At 36.1% G+C, this 23,950-nt stretch overlaps 1 protein-coding gene across 3 annotated transcripts in view; it reads left to right on the forward strand.

Annotated features, from left to right (window-relative positions):
* PPP3CA (protein phosphatase 3 catalytic subunit alpha) overlaps positions 1–23,950 on the forward strand; it is a 298,715-nt gene that overhangs the window by 220,236 nt on the left and 54,529 nt on the right. For all 3 annotated transcript variants that reach the window (XM_022582432.2, XM_089912447.1, XM_089912446.1), the window contains 5 exons: positions 262–386; positions 8,534–8,645; positions 9,699–9,844; positions 12,729–12,868; positions 22,381–22,458. In XM_022582432.2, coding sequence (XP_022438140.1) covers positions 262–386; positions 8,534–8,645; positions 9,699–9,844; positions 12,729–12,868; positions 22,381–22,458 — 601 coding nt within the window. The remainder of the gene's footprint in view (positions 1–261; positions 387–8,533; positions 8,646–9,698; positions 9,845–12,728; positions 12,869–22,380; positions 22,459–23,950) is intronic.

A 23,950-nucleotide genomic window follows, 5' to 3' on the forward strand; every position in this document is an offset into this window, starting at 1 on the left:
TGTACAACAATAATAGCCATTATTGTTATTATTATCTTTATTTTTCCAGTTAATCTGTGAATTGGTAGAACTGGATGCAAAAGCCAGGTCTGCCACCAATTAAGTTTGGAATTTCTGTCTCACTTTCCTGTTTTGCAAAAGAACGTTTTGGCAAAGATGACCTCTAAATTCCTTCTGGTTCTAAGATTTTGTAATTTTACTGTCTAATTCAGAGTCTTAACAAAATGTAACCATCAGATGAATTTTCTTTGTTTCTTTCAGTTTGCGGGGACATCCATGGACAATTCTTTGACTTGATGAAGCTCTTTGAAGTGGGCGGATCTCCTGCCAACACTCGCTACCTCTTCTTAGGGGACTATGTAGACAGAGGGTACTTCAGTATCGAAGTAAGTCTGCATCATTTCTTCTTAGCTGCTCAGTAATGGATCAACAATATCTTAGCAAAATAAAGTGGTATATGTATTGCCTTAAGGAAATCCCTAGTCTTTAACAATGAACTTTAATACACATAAATGTGTGGGAAATTCCATATCCTATTTTCCGTTGATTCTTATATGCTTTTTATTGCATAGAAATGCCAAGGAAATGGCTCATAGTAAGATTTTGCCTTTCATACTTTTTATAGATTTGCAACTTTGCAAAACTTGCATGATATTTGACATTAGATAATTCTATCTCCTGTTGAGACAATGAATCAAATTTGATTAAATAAGCAGGAATGTGTTTGCCTGGTTATGTCTCATAATTATGAGACAATAAGTTATTTTTGTAAATTGATAGTCAAGTGCATGTGTCTGCATTTGTGTGTATGAGTCTGTATGAGTACACTGACAGCTGCTATATTTTGTCTTTTTTGGCACCTGTCATCTAATAGGGTAATTTGTCAAAATCATTAGTTAAAACAAAACAGATAACCTTTGAGTAGAGGTTCTTCCTCAGCCTCCCAACTGCATCTGCTTCAGGTAAGTAGAAGTTACGTTCAGAATAAAGAAAAGGCTCTTGTTTCATTCAGATGTTTTCTCTTTCTGGTGCTTAACATGGTGTTTCATACATAGAAATGACTCATTAAATATTTATTAAAAGAAATAGTTTGAAATAAGAATAAGTTTTAAAGAATCAGAGCTCATGCTATAGTAGCTGACATTATATGTGCTCTTGGAAATAATGTGTTAAAAAGGAAAACAGTTATTCTTAATTAAAGAGAGAAATCAAATTTATTGAAGTCTCACACCAATGTCATACATTCATAACAATCATTTATTAAAGAGATTCTAGGTTTTTAAATTTTCATCATAATATTTCATTTATTATAGGAATATTTAATGTTGAAAAACATGTCACTCCTAAATGGCTTTTGTTTTTAAACTATTATACTAACTTTTGGAGGGGGGGTTATTCAATTCACCTCCCATCATTGACTATGCATATATGTATATATATATGGCCCACCAATATATTAATCACATTTAAGGATCTCATTTAAAGATCACATATTTCTTAATCATTCATGGTGGTAAGGGAGGGAGGGGTGGTGTTTGTATATAAGTCCAGAAAGAGGAGTACATTTAGGTATTTCTTCCATGTATATGCACTGTAATTAGGAGAATTTAAAGGAATATACATCCTTGCTCTCTAGAAACCTAAATCTGTGTAGGAAAATATAACTGTAAAAAGCTTTATAGAATAAGAAGCCTAGAACAGATGGTTCCAGGATTCAATTATTATTTGAACTGATTATTAAAATCTTGGGATAAAAAAGGTACAGAAAATAATTACCATTGGAATATAGATGTTTGGGAGAATATCGAGGGCATATATGGCTGGGGTTAGAAACAAAACACAAGTAAGATTTAACTAGGAGGGAAACTGAAGTGAGAAAAGTACAGAGGAAGAAATGAGCAAACCTCATAAACCTCATTCATGGGTTAACTTGACCAACATGGCAGAGAAGTGTGACTGAGTACAAATTTTGTAAGACCTTTGTATCACATTAGGGCTAGTATCTGCCAAGAGTAAAGGGAAAAAAGAAACACAAACATAATGGTGGTTTGAACAGGATAGAAGTTTCTTTCTCTCTCTAGTAAAAGCTGATAGATGGGCGGACCATGGCTGGTGTGACCCCGCCTGGTGCCAGGGCCCAGGGCCTCTGCCTTATTGATCTGATGTGCGTGGCCTCGTTACAAAGTCAACCTCATGACCCAAGACTGCTACACCAGCTTCATCCCTCATATTCCCACATTACATGCAGCTAGAAGGAAAAGAAGGAAGAAAAGGGTATGTCCTCTCATTTAAGGATGTTTCCCATAAGTGGCACTGTTACTTCCCGTGGGCCAGAATTGGTTTACCTTGCGGTATATGATTTCCGTGTGTAGCCAGATTTGAGAAAGACTGCTATAAACAGAAAACAGTAATGGGAGATAAAGAGTTTCTGCTACTTCCTTTAAATTAGGGTCATGTGGAAACTAAGGAAATATTTTTAAAAATGATTTTAGAAACTTAAATTTATCTTATTCATTTAATATTTATATGCTCCTATGGAAGGTTCTGAGGATAAATGAAATTGGTGTTCTACTTTTCTTGAAGCCCACCTTCTAAGCAAAGAATGGCAAAGACTCTCCTGTTGGGAATGATTATATTTTCTTAATCTTACCAGTCTATTTACCTTTGATTTCTTTACGAGAAGAGTTCAGGCTTCTGAATCTCTGGTCTCAAACCTTTTGAAACTTCCCAAACTCTCTCTAATTAGAGCTTTTTAGAACTGGTTCCTTAAAGAAGTTGCGAAGCAGTAATCACTGGTTCCTCAGTAGATTTTTATTTTAGTCTACAATTAATCTAGATTTTTGAACTATGAAAGTTGTGGTAGTTTATGTAATATGTACCTTCTGCAATTCAAGCAAAGAATCAAAGTCTGAAACCAAATGTTGGTGAAATATCGAGTGTATGTATCATAGGACATTTAAAAGTTCTGAGATGCATATATCAGAATCCCCATCTTCAAAAACAGCTCTTTAATTCGACTCTAGAAGTCTGGGAGTATAGCCCCGGGGACTTAACCACATACACAAAGAAATGACAAAAGTGTGATGGCCTCAGAAGTAAAAATGATCCATTTTGATTAGACCGTGACCTTTGAGGGGTTTGAGAATGGCTCAGTAATATCAGCCTATTTAAAATAGAACTAATATTTATTTAAAATATACTTACTGGAGATACTGTGAGGCTTCGTATTGTGGATTAAGGAAGCTGACATTGTTTGCAAGCTGGAAATGGTATTGTTTGCCTAGTATAAATGATCTCATTTATTCCTCACAGCTCTTCAAGGAACATGTAAATGTCTTTCTTTTCAGCATGCAGAAACCAAGGCTCAGAGAGAGTCACACACATAGTAAATGGCAGTGCTGGGATGAAAAGTCTGTGCTCTTTCCACTACATCCCATGCCTTGGCCATATATACTCACTAAACGAACCACAAAAAATGCACACATCAGTGATGCAGGCACTGATACACACTCTTTGTATATAATATATATATTATATTACACATTACATAATGTGTAATATAATATATATAATAACTTTGTATATAACATAATCTGAAGGGCAAAGCATTAAATATAAAATATTCTCTTTGAGTATCCTGTTGGTTTAAGATAGATTCTAAAATGAGAGCTCAGTTTTCCAGCGTGTACTATCCTAACAGGCTTCCTGATTCATCTCAATAATTGAGAGTTCCACTGCAGGTCTCCTCCTTTGGCTATTCTCTGGGCAAAGAGAAGCAGTTAAGTTTAATTTTTATGAAATCAGCTTTGAAGAGTAGATTCAGATTTCATATAGTCTCAGCTGGGTAGTATTTACAGGCACTGGGTAGTGTGCTCTGGGCAGTACGTGGAGTTCATTTTATACACTCCCTCCCCGCCTTTCCCCCCATCTTCTTTCGCCAAGATTAGAAATCGTTCCCCACAGTTAGCCCAAATGAAACAAACAACCTTCTGAATAGTGATGAGAGAGATAATTTTGCCTGGGATAATGATTTGCCTCACACCAAATACCATCCTCTTTCTCATGATGGCAATATGCTACCTAATCTCTTTGATCAAGGCTATGTGTACATATATACTGATGGTTTCGTGTCTGTTTCTCTGAGAATGCAGGGAAAAACTCAGAATTGCAAACAAAGGCACACACAACTGTTTCTTCTATTCACTTCCTCGGGCTCCCTTTCTAGCCATTCTGCCCTGCAAGACATTGCCTTGAGCTTAGAGAGCTGTGCCCCTGCACCAACGACTAGATCTCAGCCCAGGCCTCAAACACCTTTAAGCAGGAAGAGTAGTTGTGTTTATTAGCTGTAAGCTCATAGACTAGAACGAACCACAGCACGTCAGGCAATGTTCCATGCTTCTGTATGAGAATAACAAGCAAAGGGTACAGCAAGCAATGTTAGGTGACAGAGTGATGCCACAGACAGGAGGAAGAAATTGTCTGGCTGTCTCCCTGCAGCCAGTCGTCCTTATAGTGCATTGTTAGCTCCCACCGCTGCTTCTCTGTGTGCTTGTCAGACCAGGCAAATGATGTCTTAAAGGAGGAGCATTTGACATTTTTTCAGGAGTTTGGATCTTTTCCCAGCCAATGCATATCCCTCACTTTACTGTCCTGTGACTGAGAGACAGCACTTTTGATTAGAATGTTTCGCAGCATGTATAGTTATTTTAGGGAGCTGCTTGATATATATCTGAAGCTGTATATATGTGTTTTTTACTTCTTGCTTCCTCTTTTACATCCTTCTTTACTCCCCTGTACAGGTTTTTAAGAATACACATCATTAAGAGGCATAAATTACCAAGTAAAGAACTGCACTGCTATTATCAATGAGCCAATTAAACTAATGAAGAAAATTATATCCTTAGTGCTGCTTCATTGGGGAAGCTAAATAAGAGAAAACTATGTCTGCCATAAAAAATTAAGAAAAAGATACAGGATGCTCGATCTTTCTTATTGACTAAACCAAACTAATTTTAGATTGTAAATATCTGTTTAATTATTTAGAGTATGACTGGAAAGATAGTCGAGGTCCAGTGATTAGTGCAATTAACTTACATCTCACCCTGCAAAAAAGCCAATGGGACTTGCCTCGCTATTTCTACTTTAACCAGTTAATCCAGGGAAAATTTTATTCACATTAGCCATCTGATACCCCATGGACAAAAATAACCAATTATTTAACTAATTTTTCTTTCATTGTTCATTAAACGGGATAACTTTTTTACACGAGACTTTTCTTTTTTAAAAGAATATCAGGTTATAATTTTGTTCAAGATCTTTAGCTCTCCAGAATGTTAGAACTTTAGATGGCAAAATAGTTACCAGCAGGACAGTGTTGTGCTTGGCAGTGCTCTCCCACCAGATGTTGAGGGTGAAGCTCACGGGGCTCCACTCTCCAGTCCACCCTTGCCCTGTCATTTACCATGCCACTTCTTCCATATTGGCTGCATTTGTGGTTTTATTCAGTGTTTGGGAAGATATTTTATTCTTGCCACAGGGGAGAGGGAAATAAAATGTGGAAAGCGGATTCTTATTTTTAGGGTACTCGAGCCAAGAATTTGGAAATTGAGTTTTCTTTTCTCTAGTCTTGTCTTTTTACTTTTCTTTCCTCCTCCCTCCCTTCCTTTTTCTCTGTCATCTCTCTCTCTCTCTCTCTCTTTCTCTCTTTCTCTCTCTCCCCCAATCTCTCTCTACTTCCCCCTCCTTTCTGACTGCCTTCCTTCTCATTTACAGGAAAGAGGCTCATGTTTCCTAAACTCCTGCTACATGCAGGGTGCTTTACATCCATTACATAATAAGGGACATGAAATGTGTACTGAATCATTTAAAAGGTAAATAGGTATGATAAGGATACCACAGAACCTTTGAGGTTTCAGTTATGAAAGAGCTATAGTAACCAAGACTAGAGGTGATAAAGCCATGTGCTAATGTCAAGACAGGATCTTTAACAGATGGCATAAAAAGAAAATATGGGCCCTAGAATGTGATTCCTCTAGTAGTATTTGAGTGGGGTTAAAAAATTGCATTTTAGATTTTTGTTGGAGAGATTATAGCTTTGCTTTAAAATAAATTGTTACAGGCAGAACTAATCTAAAGAGTTCAGAATTGTGGTAACATTTTCCAAAGGACATTGATTTGGGAGGGGGCACAAGGGAGCCATCTGGGTGCTGAAATGTAACTGAATCTGGGCAGCGGTTTCATGGGAATATACATATGCAAAAATTCATTGACCAGTACCTTTAAGATAGATACATTTCACTGGATATAAGTTATACATTAGTGAAAACAAGAAACAAAGAAAACCTTTAAAAAAAGTAACTACAGAGTAGCCAAAATACATATTCTCTCCCCCAATGTATGCATTAAATACAACACATTAAATACAATATAATTTTTAAAAGACTTCTCATACCCATCCCATTCCTATTCCAAATCAAACATCCAATGTTAACAACCTATTTGGAAAAATGTTTTTATATAATTTATAATTTAATTTATATTTTAAATTTATGATTTTAAATTATTTATAATATATAAACAAAACATACATATGCTAAAATCTTATAAATTTTAAATTGAGAATAGTTCTCTCATTGACATTAATAACAGTGTATAAATATCATCTCTGAAATGTGAGACAAGCTGGATAATACACACTCCTTTTACTAGAACATTGTAAGTGCACCTCTAAACCTGATACATAGCAATCAGAGACTCATTGAGCCACGTACACGTATCAACAGATCATAATCCTTCAATACAGGCCAGTTGGTCAACTTCTCAGAAATAGTACTATCATCTTTCCCATTAACTTTAGGTAATAACTATAAGCAGAAAATGGTAATTATAAAATTAACTAACGTAACATATATATGTAAAATTTGATATCAGCTAATTATTTTTTGTTTGTTCAATCATAATTACAGTGAGGGGCAGTATCTTGCTTGAACAACTCAGTAATACATATTTTTTCTGATAATTAGTATTTTCTTCAAAACTTGGACTATATATTCAAACATTTATTTCCACTCATTTACTAAATTATCACATGAGCTGACAGAGATGATTATTGTTCACAGGTAGCACCACAAATGAGTTGCCAGTAGCTTTTCCCTGTGGAGATTATCCGGCATACCTACTATATGTTGGAAAACTCATTATTAAAATGTAAATATTGTTTCAGTTTGGGTTTTAGATTTCAGTAACCAGAATCAGACTTTTGTCTCAATATTTTTCTGGTTCTCTAACATCTTAACTTTCAGAATAAAGTTCATGAGGATAAAAAAGCATACTTGTTTTCAGTGTGCTCTTCTCTTCCCTGTGGATTTTTAATGAATGCTATTTGAGGATAATGAAATTGATGTTAATACTTGAGTATCCCAGTTATCTTAATTCACACTCCAGGAAGACTGTTTCGGTGTCGGTTGATTCCAAGCCTGGTGAATTTATACTTGGCCCTCATTTTTATGCAAACTGTAATACCCAAGTAATTAATTTGAGAGTTTTAAGGTATATGAAATGTTTCCCCTAGCTATCAGCAGCATATGTAGTGAGATTCCCTGGCCTTCAGTTTATTTACAATTATGTATAAAACAAAAAGCTCAAGGCTTTAAATACCAAAGGCACTGAAATGAGAGACAAGATAATGGGAGAGAAGAGTAGTGAAGGAGAGAGCATAATGGAAAATAGATACAGGGACTTTCCTGCTGGCGCAGTGGTTAAGAATCCGCCTGCTAATGCAGGGGATACGGGTTCGAGCCATGGTCCGGAAAGATCCCACATGCCGCGGAGCAACTAAGCCCGTGTGTCACAACTACTGAGCCCACGCACCTAGAGCCCGTGCTCCGCAACAAGAGAAGCCACCGCAATGAGAAGCACGTGCACCACAACGAAGAGTAGCCCCCACTTGTCGCAACTAGAGAAAGCCCACGCAGCATTGAAGACCCAAAGCAGCCAAAAATAAAAATATATAAAATAAATAAATTAATTTAAAAAAAAAAAGAACATAGTTACAATCCAAGTCAGCCTGAGCTTGTCAATGTTTGCTTCTAAATTTTGTGGTGCCTCTCTAATTCTCCCATTTCTTTTACCTAATTTGTACAAAATAATTACCTTTATAAAGAGAAGTGACTTTATTTTATTTATTAATTGTCTATCACATTTCTTCTCATACTTTGACACAAGTATATTTTCATTTTTAGTATATTTTCATTCGGGCTTTTCCCAATAAACTCTATGCAGTCCATTGTTTTCGTGTGGTGTCTAGATCTCCAGTGCAATGTTTATACTTTAGTATAGATGAACCTTGGCTCTGTACCAAAGTAATGTTTTCTGTTTGATTTTCAATATCTTCCATAAAAAAGACTTAGCCTTTTGGGGACTTTTGGTCACAGTGGTGCATTTGGTTCATGTCTTCCTGATATGTCAGCCAAGGTATGTGTTAAGTATAATGGAAAATATTTATTTTTATATTATTCTTTTTTTTTTTTCTCAGTGTGTGCTGTATTTGTGGGCTTTGAAAATTCTTTACCCCAAAACACTGTTTTTACTTCGTGGAAATCATGAATGTAGACATCTAACAGAGTATTTCACATTTAAACAAGAATGTAAGTATACTTCAGGCTTCTTCGTTTAACATCGTATGTGCTAAATAGTGATTTTGATCCATACAAAGAGCATATTACAATATGATCCCTTGCTTAAAAGTCAAAAATTCAAAAACTGATACTATATTATGTCATTCCATTTTACTTTCTGAGCATGGTCGATTAAGAGAATTTAGAATTTCTTTTTAAATTATAATTTTTTATAAAGTGATATAAAAATTCAAATTAATATTTGATGTGATTTAGCCTAAGCAACAAGTGATGAATTTTTTTTTTTTAATAGCCAGAATACTGCTGTTCAGGATAATCCTACTCTTTAATCTCAAATCGCTCAGTAAAAACAAATGGAGGGCAGATTCCACATTGAGCCTCTCTTTCTGGACCCAGTAGATTTACCAGCCTTGAGTGGATTTTACAAAATTAAAGACGACTTCTTCCTTTAGAAATAAATACTAAGAGTGAGGAGTACTTCATATAAATTTCATTTTCCTCTTCTCTTAATTTTCCTCATTGTCCTTGGAAGTTTAAATTTCTCTTTGTCATTTAGTCCTATTTCAATGGAGCATAGAGACTTCTCTCAAAACATTAGATATAAGTCAGTAAAGGAAAAGTAATGTGCAGTGATTTAGAAACAACTTTGGAAACTTTCTTGCAATCTGCTTTTCTACGAGAACATTCAGGAGGATCAGCCAGTTTTGTGTCCTCTTCTGTTGGTCTCCTAGTTGCTGTGTTTTTGTTTTTGTTTTTTTTTTAATACACATCTGCAGGTAACTAGCAGGGATATATGTATACAAAAGTTCTCACCTCTGTTACACAAAAAGTAACTAAAAACTGTCAAATATGGAAGGACAACAAAAATAAAAAATAGTAGATATAAAGATTAATATATAACTTTAAAAAGTCTTCTTTAATCACATTTGGAACTTTGCATGTGTAGTTATATGCTAATATGATTCCGGCAAGAAATTTTTTTTAAAAACCCTATTTTTATGAACCAAACGCTACCTGTGAAATCATAAGAGTAAGTCGTTGGTTTTTAATCATATATTAAAGGTAAAATAAAGTATTCAGAACGCGTATATGATGCCTGCATGGATGCCTTTGACTGCCTGCCCCTGGCTGCCCTGATGAACCAACAGTTCCTATGTGTACACGGCGGTTTGTCTCCAGAGATTAACACCTTAGATGATATCAGAAAAGTAAGTTCTGTTATTTTCCAAGTCTACCATTTGGTGTCTTTCAGTAATAAATGCAAGGCATTAATTTCCCTGCCTTTATCACTAACTTGATACTTCTGAATGAAAATGATTTAAACTGGTCATGAATCTCTTTTTTTTTTTTTATCTAGAAAGAAACATATATTTATACTTGGAAGAGTTTTCATCTCAAAAACCTCAAGTTTCATTTTACCATGTGATGTGTCATTAGAAATACTAAATATCACTAAAATATATATATACATATATATATGTATATATATATATACATATGCCTTTTCATTTCCCCTTCGCTTGTTTCAAACAATGCGTTGTATATTCGTGGTATATTACAGTTAAAAGATGTTGTTTTCCTCTTGGGAAAATATCACAACTTGACCTTTAAAATGTGTCCATATTGGCATTTTTTTTAAATCTAACAATTTTCACGGCTTAAAATTTTAAAGTAACAACCTAACAAAGGCTATGATGCTATTTTATTGATTGTACTGAGTGGCAAGGTGAAAAGCAGTTGATTTTTTTAAAGAGGTATTTTTCTACTTAATTTAACATTAGATCTTACTGTTGTTTTGGCCAGCAAAAAGATGAGTTAGATTGAATGTGGGAATGTCTCTTTCATGAGAAAATGTAGTATAGGATAGTTTTATGTAGTGGAAGAGACAGTCTTTTATTTCTTGGATTATGCTCAATATTCTTTTAAAATTTCACTGGTTTTTAAAGAAAAACTATATTTAAGTAAGCAAAACAGTCAAATTCTATCTGAATACTCTATCATTAAGGTCCAAGTCTTCAAATGTAAAAATAATATTGTATTTACTTTCCTGTTAGAAAGGAGATTCATGGTTTTTATTTTTAAAATTAAACAAAAATACATTAAATAAACCTTTGTTTCCTGCTCTGTGTGTTTGTGTCCTTTTTTATAAGACACCATTACACGTCTGCTTCTGGTGTTCTGTAGCACACAGAGGATTGATATTTGCTCTATATTTCAAGTTCTATAGAGATGGGACACTGAAGTGTAGTCATGGAGTTCAAGTATAGAGTGGTTCACTTTCTGCATGAATGTAACCACTTTATTCTTCTAGAGTCTGATGGACTCCTGAAATCAGTAACTAAACTTGTTATCATCAATTATGTAGATTTTTAAAATATGCTCTGCTATCCCTAGGACTTTGTTTCTGGCATGTTTCAGATATTATGTTCAATTTTTGTATTTGTCATTACACTTTGGACTGAGCCATAAAGTGATCTTTATGTTTGCGTTTACCATATGCCAGTTAGAGTTTCCACCACACTTACTTTAATTAACTTCAGAGTTGTTTATTTTCACAGTAGATGGTATTAATTTCAGAATGCATTTTATAACTTTTCCAGAATAAATTCTGTATTCTGGTTGCCTTACCAAAGCTCTAGCTGGGAATTCACATTAATCAGGAAGTCTCCCCTCCTCTACTGTTCTATCCCGAATAATCAGTTCTTGCTTCTCAGAAAGAAATTCTGTATTTTTATGGACAAGCATTATTTTTCTTGTATGAATTGTTCCAAAAGCATAAATTATTTAAATTATCTTAAGTCTAAGTTTGCAATAAATATTTTACGTATAGTATAATGGTTGAAATATAGAGGGTCTTGTCTTATTGAAGTTTTTCATTGGGTGTTGAAAAAGTGAAATATTGCTGCGTTCTTTTTAGATATTAGTAAACAATGATGTGTAGCAAAACCATTATTTACATCGCCTTTTATGTCTCAGAAAAAGAGAGAATTTGATAGGCTGTCAGCCTTATATATTCACCTGTCCCTATGGGGTTTTTTTAAATATTAAAGTATTGAAAATGGAGAATATTGGTTCTTAATGGGTTTTCAAAGCTGTTTTATGCTTTTTTTCAAGAGACTCCATAATATCTGCTAACTTCACCCAAGATCCTTTAATTGTAGTCAAATCAGGATAAACTATAAGAAGGTGACAGTGTTATAAAATTGTTGGTGAAGTGTCATTTCCAGTTATTGTATTGCTCATAGCTTCTAAATGTACCATGTTAAATTGAAATATGACTTTGCTAAACATTTATAGCTGGAAAATTGGAAAATGGATTTCATATGAGGACTTAAGGTAAAACTATAAAGCTTAAAAAAACAAAACAAAACAAAACTATAAAGCTTAGAACTGTGAGCTGAAGAATGACCAGCTAAATTGGAGTTCATTTTACTACTTATTGTTAAGATGGTTTGTACCCAGTAAAATGACTCCAATCATCTTGGACTTTAATTAGAAACTTAGGTATCCCCTAATGAGTGAATATCCAAAATGTCATATAGCAAGTAACTACTCTTAAAATGAAAGCCGTCTGTTCTCAAAATTATATTGTTGAATATAAACACCGTAAATCGTTCCCCATCCTGATTTCTAAATCAGAGTTTAATGGAGGCAGTAACAGAAATTTCCCCAAAGGTAAAAAAACAAAAGCTTCTCCTCAAGAAATGAAACACAGTTAGAGTCACATCAATTGGTAATAACTAAAACACTAGGCTGGATAAAATAAAAAGGAGAGAAAGACGGAGAGGAAACCAGGAGAAAGAAGAAACAGAGTAAAGAGTGGGAATTAAAGAGGCAAGAGGGAAGCAAAGGGTGAGCTGAAAGCAGATAATAAATGAGTGTCAGGAGGAAGAAGGAAGGAAAGTTCGAGAAAGGTGAAGAGTAGAAGAGTGGGGAGGAAGGAGCACAGGTCAGGAGAGAGGTAGGGGGCAGTTCACGCTGCGCTGTGGCTGGGGAGCAAACGTGGGTACTGCAAAATGCTGGTTTCTTCTATTTCTGAATTCCAACTTTCCAAAGATTAGTATTTTGTTCTCTGTCTTCTATTTTTCTTAGTTAGACCGATTCAAAGAACCACCCGCTTATGGACCTATGTGTGATATCCTGTGGTCAGACCCCCTGGAGGATTTTGGAAATGAGAAGACTCAGGAACATTTCACTCACAACACAGTCAGGGGGTGTTCATACTTCTACAGGTGAGGACGGAGAGCTCCAGCTTGCCTCTTGGAGCACGTGACATTCGTTAACTGTTGTTATTCATCAGTCCATGTATTTGATTTAGTTATTATGTGCGTATAACGTTTCTAGGAAGCAAGTACAAATGAAAGGTTCACTTTGATAGCCTGGTTCAAATGGGTTCTTAGCCCTTGGAGAATAAAAATATAAATAAGTAAGTAGATAGAGAAATAAGTGAATGTATCTATATAGACATATAGATATAATATCTATGAAGAATAGAAAAGGCATAAAAGCGGCAAGTGGCTTCAGCATGACAAAGCAGCTGAAGAAGGTAGTAGGGTTTAGTAGAAGATTCGTTCTGTTTCAGGAACTGTAGGGAAAAAATCCAGTGCCAGCCTTGATTTTCTTTTTTCTTCATTCAATTATGTCATCACTTAAAATTATTTTTACCAGTTTTCATAACTTAAATGAGAGAAGCAATGTCAAATTGATCAATTAAATTATTTTCAAGTTATTCTTAAATTTTCTTAAGTTCATTGGACTTCCTGAATAAATTAAAATTAGCAGCAACCCAGTATATAGGTGCAGTAGTAAATTTATTCTTAGCACTTTGACAAGCCATGTTGACAAAAATTTTATAGTAATGTTTCTATTTGCAAATGTATGGGGATTTGGAAACATTACCACCCCCAATAACATTTCAGAGCACTTCAGGAAGAAATCAACACCGCATTTGGGTTTTTGCATATCCTCATGATTTTCCTGACGTCTTAGTTACCTCAATTTTAGCCTACTGCATTTTATTACCCCCAGTTGCACTAGGTTCCCTTATCAGACATATAGTTTGATGTGAAAGTGGCCAGAATGAAAGTGCAAAAGAGATTATGGAGAAGTTGAGAATTTAAGTTCTAGAATACATAGTCTTTTTTTAAAAAAAACTGAAAAATCATACTTGATGTTCACTGAAGTTTACACTCAATTCCTGCCCTGGCAGCCAAGCTAATGACCAGGCTGGAAGAACTCTGTAAAATGCATCCAACCACCTATCTTTCATCTCTAGAGTAAGCAGATATCATCCTTCTGCATAACAGTGATCAGAGTTTATTCTGGAACATTTTGGTGGAAAATTTTGTTCCATACATTGTTTCCCTTATAGGGGAAAAAGTTTCCTTTTCTTTATCTGTTAATGTGATTGAGAAATTGAAGCTTGCGAACACAAAGTCTTGTACACTATAAAGCATCATTCAAAGAATGGTTTTTGTTTTAAATATTAAGAAAGAGGTTTGTCCCAAGCTTATTTATCAGAAAGTTTACAATTCATTTCTATGTTTTGGAAATTTTGGCTAAAATTAAGAGTCATGGTATAGTATTTCTGAAAAGCCTAAGGTTTCTTTTCAGTAATTAGTTAATTGGAGAGTAGTCTTTTATTAAAGACATTCCAACTTTTAGTGAAAAGTTGTATTGTTGAAATATATCAAACCCAAGTGTTCAACTTTTCAAATCTGGTGTCAAATCCCTAATTATACCAGGAATGTTTAAATTACTTATTTGATACCACTGAGTTGTGCTTCAGTAATACAATATCAAATAAAATATAAACCTCTTGATTTCGATATTAAGCCATATTGCATTAATCTTTTTTAATTCATAGTATAACATTCCTCTATTAGTATTCTGAGTCAGCTGTTCAAATATATTCTAAATAAAGTCCTTATATATACCATATATATAAGGTATATATATATATATGCCATATATTATATATTCACAAAACAAAAAAATACCGTAACTTTACATAAGTTATACGGTATATAACTTATATATATATATAAGTTATATACCGTATAACTTATGTAAAGTTACGATATTTTTTTGTTTTGTGAATATAGACACAGATGTGTTTACATCAGACATGAAGTCCATCAACTAGATAATGGGAGGATTATGCATGTTTTCACACTTTCGTTCTCACCAAAATTATTAACTCCTCTCATTAGAGGTTCTTAAGAGATAATGATCGCTAGCCATGAGAAACGCTGACTGTCAAAATCTACGGCCTATGTGCTCTGAGAAATGACAGAGCAGTGTGGATTGTTTTATCTGAAGAGAAAAATGACTCACACATTCTCCTAGAGCTTTTTGATTCTTTTGTCTTTAGTGTCATCTTGAAGGTGTCAAGCCACCTCTGTGGTCATGGTTTATAAAGCTGATCTAGGGGGCGCAAAGGAACAATAAAATTGGTAAAAGAACTTGGTGACAATTACCTGTTTGAGTTATTGGCAGTTAGTTTGATCCACAACTCCCAGTTTTATTTCACGTGTCTGTAGTTTGTATATTTAATTTGCTATGCCACCCTATCCATGACCTAATGTATTACCTGGGCCATGGTTTAAATAAAATGAAGTTATACGGGCTTCCCTGGTGGCGCAGTGGTTGAGAGTCCGCCTGCCGATGCAGGGGACACGGGTTCGTGTCCCGGTCCGGGAAGATCCCACATGCCGTGGAGCGGCTGGGCCCGTGAGCCATGGCCGCTGAGCCTGCGCGTCCGGAGCCTGTGCTCCGCAACGGGAGAGGCCACAGCAGTGAGAGGCGCGCGTACCGCAAAAAAAAAAAAAAAAAGAAGTTATACAGATAGATGCATCTGTAAGAATTTGCCAATGCTGCTCATGAGTTATAGAAGACAGTCCATGTGGCAGAGAGGAAGGAATCCATAAGAACTCTGCTTTTGCCCCAGTGCTACCATCATCTTTAGAACCTTAGACCAGAGTTTGCATACTCAGTGCCTATAATGTTCAAGCAACTAAGATGGTTGAAGCAGCCACGCACTAGAGTATAAAGGTTCGTGAGGATCGTGACAAATCAGAGGTAAAATTTCATTTTCATGGAGACCAAATGAAACTGTCAGCCAGGTTTGGTGCTTTGGGTTGTTTACCTCGGGGGCATCCTGTAAGCTTTGTGTTCTAGGTATAGCTTGCTTCAGAAGAAGTGAGTTAAACCAGCCGTTTTAAAGTTCCTCTATATGCTGAGATTTGAAGAATATCTTGACGGTCACTTAAAACGTGTTTTTGAAGCTACAAATGGCAGCTCACTCAAATCACTACTGGTCTCTTAATCACAGATCAACAGCCTTTCTTCTGTTCACAAGCTACCCAACTTCTCTTCTACAGTTGACACTCTTGTCCACCCCTTCCACCTTGAAATGCTCTGGTTCCTTTTTCCGCATATCCTGATTCTCCTCTGACTTATCAGGCAGATCCCTGACTCTTCTCCTGCCTCTTTCTTTGTCTTCCTCCTGCTCTTGACATTTTTCTTCACACTGTTCCCAGGAACCTCATCTATTCCCTTAGCTTCACTGTAAACTTTGAACTCTGTGGTTAGATTACCAGATCTATGTCTGGTCCCTTTGTCTCTTTCTCTCTCCTGAGCTCGAATTCTCTATGCCTAGTTTTCTGCTGGAATTTTTATCTTAAATGTTCCATTGTCACCTTATCCTGAACTCACCTTGCCTGAAAAGGTTTATTATTTACCTTCCCACTTGCTTAATTCCCACTGGAGATTTCTTCTGGTTTTTCTGTTTCTATTAACAGTTCATTTTCCCAGTCACACAGACTAGCAAATACCTTTGCTTTTTCTTCTTGTGCTGAAATCACCACCAACCAGTCATCACGTCTTATTGACCCTTTCTTTAAAATATAACCAGCATCTAGACCATCCTGCCTTCCCTCCCTCCCACTCTGAGTTCAAGACCTTCAATTTTAGCCTGTCGAAATCACACCTGATTTCACAGCACCTTCCTATCCCTTCCCCTCAATTCACACTGTTCCATTCATGGGTAACCTTTTGAGAATTCATTCATTCATTCAATTATTTAACAAATATTAGCTGAGCACCTACTATATATGCCTTCCATAAGGTTTTATAGGTAAAGTCCCCGCCTTTGAGTGAATGACAGTCAAGTGGCAGAGACCAATAAATAGAAACTGATAAATTGCAAGATGAGTAGTTCTGTGATAAATGTGGAGGTTATCTCTCACACACACACACACACACAAGGATGAATGGGGTTTAAGGGACTACTCATGGTGGAAATGTTATTAGACCTGAGTGTTAAAGGATGAGTAGAACATATCCAACCAGAATCAGTGGGGGAAGCTCTTGAAGGCAGGGAAGTGGTGAAAAATATGAGGAAGATAAAAACTCTGGGAATTCTAGAAAGATGACTACCCAAATGGTCTCACTTTACCCCCAATCCCAAATTACAGGTAGCTGCTTTGGTATACACTAAAGCTGAACCTTCATATAACTAAGCTATTCTACTCCTATTTTTATATCCACTAGAAATGTGTACACATGTGTGCCAAAAGACATATACAAGATTGTTCATAGCAGCAGTATTCATAATAGCCAAGAAATGGAAACAACCCAAATGTCTGTTTAGTAGAATGAATAATAAACTGTAGTATATTTATGCAGCTATATACAGCAAATGAGAATGAGAAAAACTGCACAGAACAACATGGATGCATGTCACAAGTATAATGATGAGTGGAAGAAACCAGATACTAAAGAGTGCGTACTGGGTGATTTCATTGAAATAAGAGTACAACATTAGAGAAACCAAGTCTATAAGGTTAAAAGCCAGGATGGTGGTTACCCTTAGTGAGGAGGTGGTGGTGACTCAAAGGACATATGAGGAGTTCAGGTGATGTTTGTTGTCTTGATCGTAGTGTTAGTTACAAGGGTGTCCACTTGTAATCGTCTGATTGGTACAACTTTCTGTAAAGATGTTATACTTCAGTAAAAAATTTGCCTTAAATAAAAATTGCTCACTGCTCTTGAGGCAGCTGGCAGCTGAGGACTTGAGCTCTGGTGAAGTTCTGGCAGGAAGGGTTGGAGCCCTTCCAGACTTGATCCCTAGTGGGCAAAATGAAATTAGTTCGGAGAACCTGGGGCAAAGAAAAAAACACAGCAAGTCCTAGGAAAAGATAGGCCTGACAGCATCCGGGCAGTGCCAGGACACCCCAGGGCTAAGAACCCATTGCTAGGCCCCAAGAAGCAAAGGAGGAGCTGGGCAAGGGGGGCGAGTCCTCCATACTACCAGGCTGGGAGTGGGTGAGGCACCAAGGAGGCGGCTGGAGGCTTTCTCTTGGTCCACTGGCAAGGGATTGCAGGCTGCCTGCCTCTGCTTCGCTGGAGCCAGTGAGGGAAGGAAACCCTTTGCATCTCGCACCTGCCTAACTGCCCCTGTTGAGGCTCCTCCAACAGTTGTGTGTGAGCTTCAGTAAGCTGACAAATTGCTGCTGAGCATTTAGAATATGAAGGCAAATAAAACCGTGTCTGTCTCTTAAGGCATTCGCTATTACTGGAGAGCAGATGTATAAACATAAATTACACTACAGTGTGACAAGCAATGTATTAGATTCATATGTTATGGGAACATGGTGGATGTAGCAATTTTATGCACCTCAGGGTGAGGTAGGTTTGAAGGGAAGGGTTCACAAATGATAATTTAGCTAAGGCTTCGCAGAAGAGTGGGCCTTTGCAGAGGAACAAACAAACTCAGGGAATGTATATGCAAAGGCATAGAAGCATAAAAAGGCATTTTAATAATGCCTGCTGGCTATTATCATGGTTAAAGCATCTGAAATCTACAAGATTTATTTCAAGGTCTAAAATAGAGTTTAATATAGCAAGAAACAAAAATAATAAGAGAAGCAATAGAATGAGTCTAATAATAGCTGTTCGCTCTAATGCCCAGCCACTTTTTCTATCATTTCTCACATTTTTGTCTTTTCTACTTTCTTTACCTTTGTTCATGCTCAGTCTCCTCCCTATTCCTCTCCTTCCTTCGGCGGAATTTAACCCCTTGCCTGTCTGCTAATCCCCATAAGTTATTGCCTCTAAGGTCTAACACAAGTCACAACTAATAAATGGAACAGCTACTGCTGGAATCTGGGGTTGCTGACTCACGTTCTGTGGCGCATTCTTACCTCCACACTGTGGTAGTGAGGAGACACATAGGAGTGGCTGAATGTCTACTGCCATGGGCCAGGCACTGGGCTAGGACATCTACATATATTGCTACTTCATTTAATCTTCATCTCAATTCTATGAAATAAATAATACTGTCTGCATTTTTGCAAATGGGGTAATTCAGGCTCAAAGAAGTGGAATAAGAACCCAAATCTAAGGATCCTTACTATTCCATGGAAATTTCCACCTCCCTTTCTACTCAGAGAAGATGCATTTTCTAGTGCTTAAGGAATAATCATATTCCAATAGAAAAAAACCCAACATTTTCAAAGACTACAATAGCTTCTTTCCCAAATACAGCAACGCATGCTGGTAAATGAATATCACAAAGCTGAAAGCATCACTGGCCTTCACCAATCCTTGAAGCAAGTGTCGTTAGAAGACATGTTCAGGACATAGGGCTTAAAAAAAACTGTTCCAGCAGAATCACTCATACAGTTAGATTGTGCCTGACAAGGGTAGCCCTGTGGAGGGGGATGAGTGGGGCTGAGATTCAGCCCGCCCTCTGCTCAGAAGGCCATGGCCCAGGCTTGAGCTGGTCATCCTGGAGGAGGAAAGGCTCTTTTTTCTTGGTGGGCTCAGAAGTGTCACCTTATTAATGAAAAGAGAAAGGAAGAAAAAAACTACTACAAGATAGATATTTTTCAAAAAGATTTCCTCAGACCCACATGCTTTCTTCTTTGCTTTATAATTTCTCTACAAAACTTTACTATTTTATATTTAATGTAGTTTTTTCAATTAAAAAAATATGTTTTACCTTGCTACGTAGATTATATCTTCAGGACAGAAACCATGCCTTGCATTTATCATATCACCCCTCCCTGTGTCTCATAACAAATGGAAAGAAAATCACCAATTAGTGTTTAATAAATTGTTGGTGAATTAATGGTTTTCCAACTCTCCCTATGGTGTTAAGGTGTTCTGAACTCTGCTTTTCCTACCATTCTACATGTATCTTTTTTAATGCTTTTCAGCTGAACACTTTGTGGTTTATCATCATTTCCATTAAAAAGCATAAAAATGTTGTAGAGGGTTTTTTCCTAATATTGTTCAAGAAATTATTATTTAGAAAAATGTTTGTAATTCTTAGAAGGTTCAAGTATTTGAGTATGCATGCTTTTACATTTCTAAAAATCTTCTTCAAAATGAATTCGCTCCAAGTAATCAAGTGTTCCTCACTTAAAGCTATTAACCTAGCAAATTAACCTAGCTAGGTTAATTTTATCTTCTTCAGATTTCCATTAAATATAAGATGTATATTTCCATGGGGGAAAACTTAGCTTAAACACATAAGGGTATGAAATTTAGCATGAAGAAAATATATTAAAATTATGTTTTCATAAGACTAGGTAACTTCTTCTAAAAGGAAAAAATAGATAAAAAAGAGCAACCAAGCCATTTGCACAAGGGAAAAAGTGACAAACATAGACAAACAACCTCTGTCTTACAGTGGTACAACAAGGCAGTAGTGTCTTTCTAAAGAAGCATTTTGAGGGCACAAGAAATGTAAGTACACTGCTTAAAGAGATAGGGAAGGAACATTTATTGAGTGCCTCCACTACTCTGTCACCCTTTGGCTGGGCATCTTATAGCTAATATGTACCAAGCAAATGCGCTATTTTTGAAGACCAACCAGTGTCTCTGAAATTAAGGTCTCTTTTGTTGACACACTGATCTGGAAAAGTGATATACTCACCTTTTCCCAAAGTAGAACAGAAGTCTTTGACGGCACCTGTTGGCCAACTCTTGATCTAGGTACCATGTGGACACGTTTCCATGTAGACACTCTGGGTGGACCATCTCCTCCAATTTGTGGATCATGCTAGTGTTCATCAGTTAGGTGGTTTATTTATTGGGATGACCTGGGAACACTAGGAAGGGAAGGCGGCATGGATGTCTCCTCTTTCTCTCTCCCTAGCAAATTGCTAGAATATTCTAGAAGACACATGTGCACGCGCACACACACACACATGCACACACACACACGCACACATGCACACAAATATGTGTGCACATGTTGCACATGCACAAAGACTATTTTTGATTTCAGATCCCACTTTTGCCAAAGAACTGAATCCTTTTTATAATCAGTATCTCTACAGTGATATGCCATCTTAATGATATTTTTTTCCTCTTAATCAGAGAATTCTTACAAAATCTGTAGCATAGAAATGATTTTCATCTTCTCTTTTTTTTAATTATTTGAGTGACATATATTATTATTTCCCCAAAGAGCTATTTTTATAATTGTGAATTGTTTCCTATAGTATATGTAGTTTAGGTTCTAGTGAATATCTGTAGTTTGTTTATATTTAAACAAGCATTGGTTTGCTGTCTCTTGATTTGAACTATCTAAAATTTATTCATTTTTATGATATACATTTTTCTCATTAAAAATTCTTGGAGCAGAGATAAAGGGATTGCAAAAGGTCTTTCAAGTTTAGTTTGTAATTTGAATTTCATTTTTAATGAAGTTTTCATCTTTGGTTTTGAGACTTTCTTAACAGACAAAATCATATTGATTGTATATTTGATATTTTTATTAAGTCACAGGAAACAATGTCTTAAGATAAAATTCTGTTGGTCGCATTTAAAGTACACATTTTTAAATCTTGTGGATTTCATAATTCTGTTTAGATTTTGAATGATATAATCAGTTGATGTACCCATAAAGAAGTTGACAGTTTGACTTTTCAGAAGACTTACTCTCTCCCACTCCCTAGCTCAGTCCTTTCTGTCAAGCTCTCAAGCAGGCACCCAAATACAAATAATGCTATATTGAAAATTGGGATTTATACTTTAAATTCCACTCTCATGTTGTATTTATGCTTCCGTTCACTTTGTATTTAGATGTAGACTTAATAATATTGATTTTCTCTATGAGTTGGATACTTTTCTAGTGTCGTTATATAATGACAGCATTCTTTTTCCAATTCACACACCTCCAGCCCTTTAAAAGTACAGCTATAGGGAAATTCCTGGTGGTCCAGTGGTTAGGACTCAGCACTTCCACTGCAGAGGGCCTGAGTTCGAACCCTGGTCAGGGAACTAAGATTCCTCAAGCCACGCGGTGCGGCCTAAATAAATAAATAAATAAAAATACAGCTATAGGCAGATGCAAACTATTATAATGGAATGGATAAACAACAAGGTCTTACTGTATAGCACAGGAAACTATATTCAATATACTGTGATAAATTATAATGAAAAAAATAATGTACATATGTATGTATAACTGAATCACTTTGATGGACAGCATAAATTAACACAACATTGTAAGTCAACTATACTTCAAAAAAAAAAAAAAAGTATAGCTATAGGTACTTTTTCTGCCACAGTGGAAAACCTGTCCTTAGAACCAAGAGGCTTGTTTCATGAATGATGTATGTTTGATTATAATTGATCCAATCACATAAATCTGGATGTTGTAGATAAATGTGCTACTCTTGATGATTTCATAACAGATACTTTTCTCTTTTCTTTTTGTCTCTGGCAGTTACCCGGCTGTATGTGAATTCTTACAGCACAATAACTTGTTATCTATACTCCGAGCCCATGAAGCGCAAGACGCAGGGTGAGCCGTTTTGTGGGTTTATGAAAACCATGCATTGCCCTTTGTCAGTCCCTCATATGCTCGGCAGTGGAGGTTCCCTTTGCCAAGCTCTCTCCCTGAAGGAATTAGACCTAAAAATTGCATTCTGGTGATACAGATATGGCAGGGTCCTGGGGAATAAGTAGTTGCAGATGTGCTGTAAAGTCCCCTTTAAAGTCCTTTCATTTTTAGCTTGAAGAGGTAGAATTTTCACCTGGCTGTCTTAAGCACTGTGAGGCCACCTCCTTTTATTTCTTTCAATTCCTGCTCTTACCGTTGTCCCATGAGTGAGTAAATTGCCCGCTACTTTTCAGTCTTGGCTGGCAATGTGGATGAGAATTACACATACGTATTTAACAGGTATTGCATGTTGTACTCTTGTTGAAAGAATATCATTCCTGATCCCAAGTTTTAAAGGGCAAAAACAAGACACGTTCAGATGATGGGGAAAATCCTATATTCTAACTAACAAATGCATAACATGATTTTGTAATATCTGGTAAATGTTAAAAATATAAACTGATTCTAAGGATTTAGAAATCTAAAAAATATCAGTTATGCACTTTGATGGTACATTCAATCTACATTTGGGAGATAGGCATAGGGAGAAATAAGCATAATTAATTCTAGGATTTGAAGTCCAGTACCCTTCCCAGTGAGCTCCACTGAAAGGCATTGTTTTGCCTTCAAAAGCTTAAGCTCATTCCTTCATATTCTAAGTTTTCTGAAAAGGAGGAACATTTATTTGTATAATCTGTGTACTGAAATTGGGAATTCAGATGCCCACATTCTGAAGTAAGCCCATACCTGTGATGATTCTGAATCAAGGCAGATCCTGTTGTTTTCAAAATTAGCTTTTTTCAAGCAATCAGTCAGCAAGTATGAACTGATCCAATATTGTGTGCTCAGTGCTCTTGTAGCCAATGTTCGCAGTAACCTATTGACATACCCAGCCAATCAGGTCCTCAGATAATTTTTTTCCCTTTTCAGGGCAGTGGTGTCACCACTGCTTTTTGGCTGACTGACCCAACTGAACATGTTAAGCAGATTTATCTTAATCCCATGATAGACCTGAAATCCATCTGCTTACTTGAAAACAGGCTAAGTGTGTCGATTAAAATCAACAAGTATATTTGTTTAAAATGAGCAGTTGACTGATTCATTGGGGAAAGTTGAGATTATGTCATCCAGATTCTTTGTTTTTATTTGCTGTCAAGTAGGCATAATCAGCCAGAGTTTACAAAGTCAAGGTACCAGCATTAAGAGTGTCACTATCTTTTCCATTCTGATTTTTTCCCCCAACAAAGCTCAGTTCCATAAGCAGAATAAATACTTCTAGGACATTTCAGAAGATTTTTAAGGGGGTATTTTCTCTTGGGAAAAGTAGTATCAAGATATTTGTAAAATTATAAACTTTAAAGTCGTTATTTAATCTATCTAAAGGTACTATTTGAGGCCTGTTTAGAACCCAGCT

Source organism: Delphinapterus leucas, chromosome 5 (genome assembly GCF_059928025.1).
Source record: "Delphinapterus leucas isolate spDelLeu-1000000601 "Yukka" chromosome 5, BTC_Dleu_Yukka2, whole genome shotgun sequence".
NCBI lineage: Eukaryota > Metazoa > Chordata > Mammalia > Artiodactyla > Monodontidae > Delphinapterus > Delphinapterus leucas.